The sequence below is a fragment of the Cibotium barometz genome, chromosome 58 (assembly GCF_041138505.1).
Source record: "Cibotium barometz isolate CiBa-2024 chromosome 58, ASM4113850v1, whole genome shotgun sequence".
Lineage (NCBI taxonomy): Eukaryota > Viridiplantae > Streptophyta > Polypodiopsida > Cyatheales > Cibotiaceae > Cibotium > Cibotium barometz.
The window spans coordinates 17,217,409-17,228,571 of NC_141103.1; the positions used below are offsets into that span (position 1 = coordinate 17,217,409).

Here is an 11,163-nt window from a genome sequence, read left to right on the forward strand (position 1 = left end):
GTCACTATTTGGGCATTCTCTGCGCTTCAGGCCTATGGACGAGTTCTGTAGGATGGACTGGCATCTTATGGTTGGGGACTTATGTCTACACCGAGAGCCAGTAGGCTGGATATATGGGTTGGGATTGTGTATCTGCGCCCAAATCCAGAGTGTGGTACCACGGACTACAAGCTAAATGAATAGGGAGACTGTTCAATGCATCCTTGCATAACATGTTTGCAAGTTAAAAATCCTGTCTTTGCATGAACTATTTGATTGCATGCAAGATTTGTTTGTGTAGTTCACATGTAGGGGACGCCCTCTTGTGAACCGTGCGAGTGAAACTGTATTCTGACCTCGTTTGTGGACTGTAGACAGGTGGTAAGTACACCACTTTACTCTTTTATGAGTTAAAGCAATGTATTCTTTGTTTTGCAGGTCCACACTTTAATAAGTGTGTCCGCCCAAGTTATAAGTGAGATTGGGCGTCCACACTTCATTAAAGCTCGGGCGGACAAACTATAAGTAAGAATAGACTAGAATTCCCTTCCGGTCGGCTAGGCGAGTGTCCAGGCACCCTTCCCACTAAATTTGTGTGGAAAAGGGATGGTTATGGACTGGGTGGCAGTATGAGGACCTGCCACCATGCTATTACTCATTTTGAAAATTACCTCTCTCTACACTCTCTCTCTAGAAATAGGCGCCCCCCTTCAAGAGAGCCTATTTTTGTTATTCTCTCTAACTTTTTGCTTGGTGAGAGTGCTGATTTTCATTCCCTCTTGCTCCCAGCTCCAATGGAAAGCTTGAAGATTCTTCCTTTCACAGTTAAGCCTCCAGTTGCTCACCTTTTCACTCTATCTCTCTCTTCTAAATGAATATGGAGTCTCCTAACCATTCTACCGCCCCCAAATTCTGCTGAAACCCTAATTTTCAGAAACCCTAATTCTGCAGAAACCCTAATTTCAGAAACCCTAATTTTGGAGGAAACCATACCAAGCTGTGCCCCTTACTCATTGGCATCAGAGCCTAGGATCTTCCTCCTTTCTGTGTGGAAGACGGTCCTAATCTAGCTTACACTAGCTGTTAGCATTCTTAAGCATTATGGCGAGCCAAACAGGTACTTCACGGGATGTAAATCCAAGGAAGAGTACATATGTGAAGCCAAGAGGAGACAATGTGCATGATGATACTCAAATGCATGAACAATACACTGCTGAAAATGTTTTTCTTGGGTCACATGATGGTATTGCACATGCCAGACAGCCATCTTATGTTAGAAGGGAAGGAAATGCAACTCATGTATATATGGGACAGCCATTCCGAGGTAAGGAGAAGGCTATACAGAGTGATGCACATGATGCTATGCAGGCTGAAATTGCAGACCTCAAAAGGCAATTATGTATGATGCAAAAACAACTCAAGGATATGCATGAAGACTCACAGTCAAGGCATGTATCTCGTGTGTCAAAGCATTCTCCTTTTGTGAATGATGCATTGGAAAATGTTGCCATGGAATTGGGGGTTCAACCAAGAGATATGGCTGTCTCTTACCTCATGGGACAAGGTGATGTAGTTACTCGAAAGGAAGGAGGGCTTAGGTTTAAAAAGCCTCCTCTTATGAATCAACATGCAGCTGAAACATCAAAGCTTAAATCTATTGTGCGACAGGAAAGAGAAGAGGCGTCTGCTACCTCTCATCATGCCTCTACCGCACATGTTTCTCCTCCCCACAGGTCATCTATTAAAGCTCATGAAAGTCTTCTCAAGGAACCGACTCATAAATCAGCCCCTCCTCATGATGGAATTGAGCGATATGTTCCTACTAATGAAGCAAATAAGCAACCAATCGAGAGAGATGAAGAGGAAACGCATCAACATAAGAAGAAGAAGACTAAAGAGTTTACTGCAGGTGACAAAACAGTTAAGTTTGAGTATTTTCATGGAGAATATGATTCTACCAAAGCTCTATCTTTTATCTCCCAATTTGAAATTGCTTTTCATGAGGGAGAATTTTCAGAATCATCAAAACTCAGACATGTGGGCATGTACATGAAAGGCACTGCTGCTCATTGGTGGTTGGCCGAGAAGCTTTCCGGCAACACCATTTCTACATGGGCTGAATTCAAACAAAAGTTTTATGATCAATTTTTGCCTCCAAATTTTACTCAGGATATATGCAGGAAGTGGGACAGGTTGGAGCAAAAAGAAGGGCAATCCATTACCTCTTACGTCTCCAAATTTTGGGAGGTATTAATGGAAGTGTTACCCTTCATGACCGTTACTGAAGAAGAAAAGAAGAGGAAATTTGAGTCAGGATTGCAACCCATCTTCCAAAGAGGACTACAAATCTATCCAAACCAAACTCTTCGTCAACTCATAAACTCGGTCTTGGCTTCCGAAGAGCTTAATGTCAAATGGGTGCAATCTAGAATTGACCAAAGCTTGGGCAAGGGTAAGGAGAAAGCTGGTTTTAATGTGCAAAAGGGTGGACAGCCCTTTAGAAGAGATTTCAAAGCCATGCACAAAGCTGAAAATTCAGATTTGAAGGATGTAAAGCCCCCTCAAAGAGCTGAAAATGCAAAAGAAAAGAAACCGTGGCAGAAAAAGGGTGTTTTTGGCTTGACTCCTCAACAAAGGGTACAATACATTCGTGAAGGCAAATGCTTTAGATGTGGTAGTAAAGATCACATCTCTCCACAATGCCCTAACAAGAATAAGAAGCCAGAAGAGCCTAAAGTGCATGTCAACATGGTATATGATGTACAGGGCAACACGGGACATGCAAACATGCATAGAATGGTATGCCCAAATCAATTGTGGGAGACAGGGATCCCCGAACAACAAGCCTCTTTTGGAGAGCTCTTTTTGATAACATGGGCACAAAGCTGAATTTTTCTTCAGCTTATCATCCTCAAACGGATGGACAAAGTGAAGCTGCAAATTCAGCTGTGTTGGATTTGCTTAAATGCTATGTGACAGATCAGAAATCTTCTTGGGAAAAGTATCTACCGCTTGTAGAATTTGCATACAATAATACGGTACATGCTTCTACAGGCAAGGCCCCATTTGAGATCATTTATGGCAAAGTGGTATTGCCACCTATCTTACGCACAAAAGATGAGATATTTGCTGCTGATGACTTTGTCAGGGACCTTGATATTGCCTTTTCACAAGTTCGGACAGCCATTGCACGCTCTCAAGCAAAGCATAAGAAAGCTGCCGACAAGCATAGAAGGCAATTGGACATTAAAGAGAATGACTTGGTATTGCTAAAATTTGAGAAAGCTAGACTCAGGAAGAGGTCTGGCAAGGAGAGAGCATGCCCAAAACTCTCTACCAGGTATTATGGACCCTTCAAGGTGATCAAGAAGATCAATGATGTGGCTTTTCGACTTGCTTTACCGGATCATTGGAAGATTCATAATGCATTCCATGTGAGCCTCTTGCGCAAATATGTGGGACCGGAACCTTTGGAACCGGTTATGGAAGATCCACCAGAGGTGGAAGAGCTGGAAGAGGTATTGCAGCCAGAGCAAATTGTGTTTCATAAGGAGCGAAAGTTTGCAGGTGGCAAACTCCAGAGGCGCTACCTTGTGAAATTCAAGAACTATTCTCCTATGGATGCAAAATGGATGGATGAAACATACTTCCAGGAGTATCCGCAGCTCCTCCAAGCATATTTGGAAGCATTTCAGTTGCGGTCAACTGTTTAGAAGCAGGGGAGGATGTCACTATTTGGGCATTCTCTGCGCTTCAGGCCTATGGACGAGTTCTGTAGGATGGACTGGCATCTTATGGTTGGGGACTTATGTCTACACCGAGAGCCAGTAGGCTGGATATATGGGTTGGGATTGTGTATCTGCGCCCAAATCCAGAGTGTGGTACCACGGACTACAAGCTAAATGAATAGGGAGACTGTTCAATGCATCCTTGCATAACATGTTTGCAAGTTAAAAATCCTGTCTTTGCATGAACTATTTGATTGCATGCAAGATTTGTTTGTGTAGTTCACATGTAGGGGACGCCCTCTTGTGAACCGTGCGAGTGAAACTGTATTCTGACCTCGTTTGTGGACTGTAGACAGGTGGTAAGTACACCACTTTACTCTTTTATGAGTTAAAGCAATGTATTCTTTGTTTTGCAGGTCCACACTTTAATAAGTGTGTCCGCCCAAGTTATAAGTGAGATTGGGCGTCCACACTTCATTAAAGCTCGGGCGGACAAACTATAAGTAAGAATAGACTAGAATTCCCTTCCGGTCGGCTAGGCGAGTGTCCAGGCACCCTTCCCACTAAATTTGTGTGGAAAAGGGATGGTTATGGACTGGGTGGCAGTATGAGGACCTGCCACCATGCTATTACTCATTTTGAAAATTACCTCTCTCTACACTCTCTCTCTAGAAATAGGCGCCCCTCTTCAAGAGAGCCTATTTTTGTTATTCTCTCTAACTTTTTGCTTGGTGAGAGTGCTGATTTTCATTCCCTCTTGCTCCCAGCTCCAATGGAAAGCTTGAAGATTCTTCCTTTCACAGTTAAGCCTCCAGTTGCTCACCTTTTCACTCTATCTCTCTCTTCTAAATGAATATGGAGTCTCCTAACCATTCTACCGCCCCCAAATTCTGCTGAAACCCTAATTTTCAGAAACCCTAATTCTGCAGAAACCCTAATTTCAGAAACCCTAATTTTGGAGGAAACCATACCAAGCTGTGCCCCTTACTCATAGGCATCTAAAGAGCCCAAAATGCCCAATTTTGGACTCATATAACCTGCTTAAAACCCTAAAAATCAGAAACCCTAATTTCAGCCGGAAGTGGAAAACGGTCACATTCAAGCTGTAGTTCGTCCGCACGGAGGTGGAGCTCGACATTGATCGTCCAATACTTGGTAAGAGCATTTTGCAAGCAATTTTCAATTTGAGATTCGAATGCTTTGTCAATATGGTCTCCTATGTCTCGGTCCTGGCACACACATGTGTATGTGTATGGATGCCAGTGGAGCATAGCTGCGTTTGACAAGCTTCAAGGAATCAAGGAACGAAGCTACTCTCAAGTGAAGCTATGGATTCCATCGTCTACGACAAATTTGTTTGCAATGCTGTTTTCATGATCATGGATGCACTTGAACAGTTTGGCATGTGAATGCCCGTGAGGCTTGTAACAGTTTTCCTTGATAATAAAATCTATTACAAGGGGGGTCGGCCCTTTCCGGCCCTAGTGCAGTGTGCAAAAATAAAATTCAGCTTCTTACTCTATTGTGTTGCGCCATTTAAAATTGTTTAATTATGTTAATAGCTTAAGTGTTTGCCAAGATTGTGCTCAACCCCGACCGGGGGAATCTCATCCGCCATCACAGTGACTTGGAGATGAAGAAGCCATCCAAGATGCGCTTTATCTACATGTGGCTTCTTCTAGAGCGCCTTTATGATGTCATGCCTAAGCTCCAAGTAACAATGGTTTTACCGGAGTGGCAGGAATGGATACAAGGTGAGATACCTTCGCGTGTTGATGAGGCAAGAGCCATTCAATGGCTATGCTTGAGAGAGGAGTTTTGGCACTAGGGCCGCGCCTTAGTCATTGCGGTAACTCCGTTGTATAGGGTTTTACGCATGACAGACATGGAGGGGGCTTTACTACTATGGGGCTCCTCACTCACTTTATGAGAGAGACCATTGCCGAGATTATCCGCACCACAGTCCTCGATGAGCTTGATCCAGAGTATATGCTAACAAGGTAATTAAGATTCAAGAATAAGTAATAAACTAAAATAGAATGTTGAATGTAAATACTTTTAAAAACTATGGACGAGTCTCGCGTACTCGTCGTGGCTGCCAAGCTAGAGGTGGAGTACAGATTTTGCCTATTCTTACTTTTGGCTCCTGAGGTTTTGATCACCGAGTTGCTACCTATGTTAGACGTGGCTCCATGAGTCGGAGCTCTACCCCCGCAGCGGTTAGAGTTGAGGATGCTTCCATTGCGGAGTCTTCTTTGGCAGTTCATGGTGATATTAGGGAGCCCGAATATGATGATGAGGGCAACGTTCTTAGCGATGGGGATTTTGGTGGGAGCTCTGAGGTGTCCTCATCTAGTGAGGATATTGAAGAGCCTAGCGATAGCTCGAAGTCCTGACATAGATGGTGACATAGACTTTTAGCCTTTATAGTCCTCTATGGGCTTTTTGCATTTTTGTACTCACATTTTTTTACTTCTTTATATATATTCATGACTCTTTGACATGTCACATGTACATTTGTCTACTTTCATTTTCTATGCAACTTGCAAGTTGCAACATTCTAAATTTTTATGTTGATAAGTTGTAAGTTGTAAATTGTAGCTTCTCTAAGTTTTGCATCTATATTTATATTTTTAAGTATTCTTTAATGGACCGTACCTCCACCGTACTTTTATTTTCAAAATTTAGCGGTGTGTTCCAAGACCGTATTTGAACGTACCGGATTGAATTGAACTTTTCGTACGTGACAACTATGGCAACGAATATGGCCTTTGTCCAAGAGCTCCATTAACTGGCGTTGAATTTCTATAAAAGAGACTCCATATGGAGCATGAGTCGGTGGCGAATTGCTAGGAAGTAGATCAATCTTTAAAAAGATGAATAAACAAACTTTGTTTTCTCTGTGACGAATAAGTATTTTGGAAGTTGACTCAAACATAGCCATATGACGCACGCACAAGATCCACTCCAGTTGGTGTTTGTAAGTGGGAGTTTGCTCATCTTTTACTAATTTGCTTATAGTAGGAGGTCAGGCTGGCAACTATTTGGTTAAGTTAGTGGTCCATTTCATGTACAAAAAGCTCCCCCTTCTTCTTGAAGTCTCCTTTCTGCTGCCATCTATGGGGGGATTCACAAATGATTGCCATCCTCTGCTTTGCAGGGTCATGTGAAGTCAAAGCCTGGCAGTGGACAACGAAAGCACGGGCTGACCCCTCATGTCTAGTCATGGACCCTAAACCACGCCCTGGATAAGGTGTCTCTTCATGTCTAGACATGGACCCTAAACCATGGCCTGGACAAGGTGGGCAGGTGCAGTGCAGGTGTTCACAAATATAAGTGTTGCGAGATTTGAACTTTAGACCTCATCCAATTGAAACACTTGCCTTAACCACTAGGTCCACCACATGTTGATAAATTACTACGTAAAGCTTAACATTATATTTTGTGTCCCTTTCCTCGTGGAGGAGGCTAATATCACCTCTGGAAATGTTGGGCCAGTTCATCACTTGTCTGTGGGACGGTTTTGAAGTGCAGGTGCAGTGCAGGTGTTCACAAATATAAGTGTTGCGAGATTTGAACTTTAGACCTCATCCAATTGAAACACTTGCCTTAACCACTAGGTCCACCACATGTTGATAAATTACTACGTAAAGCTTAACATTATATTTTGTGTCCCTTTCCTCGTGGAGGAGGCTAATATCACCTCTGGAAATGTTGGGCCAGTTCATCACTTGTCTGTGGGACGGTTTTGAAGTGCCCCTATCTTTGTTGACCCATACTCCTTGGCCCTTGTAGGGAGTGGATTGCTTGTTATGGTTTAAATAACTGCTGTGCAACTATCCTCTTCTGTGCAATAATGGTTCTGCTCTTTCTCGTTTTGTTACTTCTAGATGTAACTCTTAAGTTTGTGCAGGAATTGTGACGTGCTTAATATGGAACGTGGTTGCTGTTACTGCTGCTTGGGTGGTGGTGAAACATAATGGTAAAAACCCACCATTGTACAATGATATACTTTGGCATTTGATAATGCTATCTTTTCTATAATGGTATAACTGTTAAATGAAACCATAAGGTCAAGGTTTACTGTAAGTGCAGTGAGTCCAAAGGCACTCCTGGGCACCCAGACACAGCTCTACGGGATGGTATGTCGGTACCTTGATTGTGAAAGCTAGTGGAAACTGACTTTCATGTTGTTGTAGGGGTAAAAATATGGCTTCTTGCAGTCATCTATGCAGTTTCAGGCATTCCTGGCTCCTATGTCTTGTGGTATAAGCCACTTTATCGAGCAATGAGGTAGAGAAAAAAAAAGAGAGAGAGTCCGTTTTATCGTTTTCCAAGGATATAGGTTTAATTGGTCTCTTCTGTCTTTTTAGGAATGAGAGTGCCTTGAAGTTTGGATGGTTTTTCTTGTTCTACGCGGTACGTTTACATACTGGTCTCTCTTGCATTGGTGGAACAGTGTGATTTCTCAAAGTTTACTTGGATGAATACCTCTAATTGGAACTAAGAAATGATTTGTCTTTTGTAACTTTGGCAGCTCCATTTGTGCTTCACAGTCTTTGCAGCAATAGCACCTCCTGTTGTCTTCAAAGGGGATTCTCTAGCGTAAGTTGCTAATGGCTCACCCCCTTACAAGCAACCCACCCCTTCCAGTATGAAAGCCTACCGTGTTTGCTTCATTCACTCTTCTCAAATGTGTTTGCTTCATTCACTCTTCTCAAATGTGGACTTCCCTCCAGTAAAAAAACGTACTATATGTGCTGTACTTATCTTCTTGAAACTAGGTCTACTTGTGTACATAATTTGATCCTGGCTTCTAACTGGAAGAGAGTCTCAATTTTTGTCTTGTTAATCCCAGGGGTATCCTACCTGCAGTTGATTTGTTTTCGGCTTCTGCTATTGTTGGGGTAAGTTCATAAAGACACGAGCTAGTCTAACAATCAAACGCTCTTCTGATGGTGGGCAGTGGCTCGGTCTTTAAAGACTGAGACTTGCAGTTGTGTTGTGAATTAACATTTTCCTTCTGGTGTAATGCATGGACTGCAGATATTCTACATCGTTGGCTTTGCTTGTTTCTGCTTAGAGGCCCTGCTCAGCATGTGGGTCCTACAGGTATTGGTTTGAATTGTGTGTATTGGAGCAGTGATGCATCTGCAATAGATTGATTTTTGTAATTGTTTGTTTTGCAGCAAGTATACATGTACTTCCGGGGGTCTGGAAAAGCTGCTCAAATGAAAAGAGAAGCTGTAAATGGGGCTGCCAGTGCTGCTTTGTAGATAAGTCATGTTGGAGGAGTGAAGATCTGCCTTGCTTGATGACACATCAAGCAGTTCCATTTCAATGGCCTCCTTGTGTTATAATGGAGTGGGTTTTATTGTTTATCGTTGTCAAATTTAAAACAGAGGCTTGTGTTGTGTGAGCAGGTTATACCTTATGTAAGCAAAATCAAGCTGTAAGAATGAGTTAGTGAATCTATTTAATTTAAGGGAAGTGTTAGGGTTCATCAACTGGTTTGTCAGAGAGCACACTAGAAGGAGAAGCTTATTATAAATTACCAACAGTATGATGCTGAATATGAAATTCCTTTTTGTCAGGTCTAGCATGCATGGCTGTATTCATGAAAGTGGAAGTGCCAGATTGAAATTGTGCAAGGGGATGGAAATGGGCAATTGTTCAAATGGAAGGTTCATGCATGGCCCATGGTAACGTAGCTTATGGCATGCAATTGATGGAGATCTTAAACCGGGACCTTGGATGTTCACCCTGCTCAGACATGGCTGTTGCTTGGGATCTTGGGCACATGCTTCCAAGGGTAGAGCATACATTTCTAATATGGGTGCTGACTTGTTTCATGTTTTCTTTGCATAGATTTCACCCCATATTGTTTGTGCATACGGCTGGAAAGTAGGTTCTTTTATATGTGCCTTTGAAGATATAAATTTTTATTTTAGAAGAGAAAATTTTAACACCCTTTTTAAAAGGCAAATACACTGAAGGAAAACATACCTCATGTATTTGAAAACAGTCTAAAGAAATTTTGTGAATAATTGCATTACTTCAAGTAATTCTTTACATTACTAAATGGCCCAAGTCAAACGATTGCATTGCTAAACAGTTCAAGACTGCAAGTCGAAAACAGTCCAAGCAAGCCATCAAAGACTTCTTGAACTAATTTTTTAAAGATGGTTTTACTCCCTATTTTCACCTATAAAAGGATCCCCGTAGGCTCATTTTTAAGGATTCAATTTCTTTGGCCTTCCCAATACTATGGTGAAGGCGCTTTTCTAACGTCTTCCTTGACCATTACTACTACTTTTTCCTACTTTAACTTGCCTCGCTAGACTAACATGTGTACATTTTGTTGTCCGCCCACAAGTTGGTCCATGCATGGATGTTGACTTGCTATGGTCTACCTGTATAACATCTGAGGTAGCCTATTTATGATGTCAATTTCTTGACCTTGGGCTGTACTGATCAGTATGTGGGACACACAGTATCCCTAAGGCTGCAATTGTTCGACTATATGGTTTATCTGTATGGATGTCGCACACAAGGAGTACATCTTGTCACCCTACATTTTGGACGCCTGGACCAATTTGCATCTGACCTTGAGCTAACGTGATGCTTAAGCTTTTCAACACTACAACTCTCGATCTTCTCTCTTGACGAAACATGCAATCAAGCACCTTTTGATGAAGTACTTGTGTTTAGCCTCGTGTGTGCGAAGGTTGTTGAGGGCTTTTCAAATGCCAAGGTCTTAGTGGAACTTTACCTTTGTGTATTAAAGGTTGCTTCTCATGTCGTTCTCGTGCTCGTCACTTGAAGGTGGCTCCATCCATCGTAGGTGGTACATTCGGAGAACCCATGGCCAATATGACCATGGAAAGCTACAACGGTGTTGATATTTAGAATCACAAGAGCATAATAGAGAAGAAGGAAGAGAACGTAAGGATCTAAAGCTTTCCAAATCTTACGTAATGGCATGTCCTAATGCACTCAGCAATGGTAGCAAGGTAGAGAGAGCGGACTGAACACTCACTCTTATTGCATGAATGTGAAGAATGAGAATAGTACATGAGGACTTCATAGGCCTTATTTTGATTAGGTTGTCCAAATGTAAGTAGTCCAATCGTGCCTATCAGAAAAAAATTGGACTAAAAAAGGGTCTTCTAATAACATGAATGTTGCATCCCTTGGAATGTACCTTTTAGTGGAGAATTTGTTGGGAATGATAGATTTAGAAGCTACTTTTCAAAGGTTTTCCAATGGATTGTCATATGAGGGTTTTGACATAAGATACAGTCCCTTTTTTCCTTGGAAAGTGGCGACGTGGCTTTTCTTAGAGCATCCTTTTTTAGTCCAAATTTTTCTTAATGCCACTGGTAGTTTGAACTCTTTTGTATAAGCTTTGTCTTATTTATGATTTTCATGTGGCAACTTTGTGTTCAAGATATGT

The 11,163-nt window shown here is 42.0% G+C and overlaps 1 protein-coding gene across 1 annotated transcript in view; it reads left to right on the top strand.

Moving 5' to 3' along the window:
- The window catches only part of LOC147605974 (secretory carrier-associated membrane protein 1-like), a 46,664-nt gene extending 37,365 nt beyond the window's left edge, over positions 1–9,299 (top strand). The window contains exons 7-13 of the mRNA XM_086792331.1: positions 7,621–7,689; positions 7,907–8,000; positions 8,081–8,126; positions 8,245–8,312; positions 8,566–8,614; positions 8,754–8,819; positions 8,897–9,299. Of these exons, the coding sequence (XP_086648457.1) occupies positions 7,621–7,689; positions 7,907–8,000; positions 8,081–8,126; positions 8,245–8,312; positions 8,566–8,614; positions 8,754–8,819; positions 8,897–8,983 (479 nt within the window). The 3' untranslated portion in view covers positions 8,984–9,299. The remainder of the gene's footprint in view (positions 1–7,620; positions 7,690–7,906; positions 8,001–8,080; positions 8,127–8,244; positions 8,313–8,565; positions 8,615–8,753; positions 8,820–8,896) is intronic.
- Positions 9,300–11,163: the final 1,864 nt, after the last annotated feature.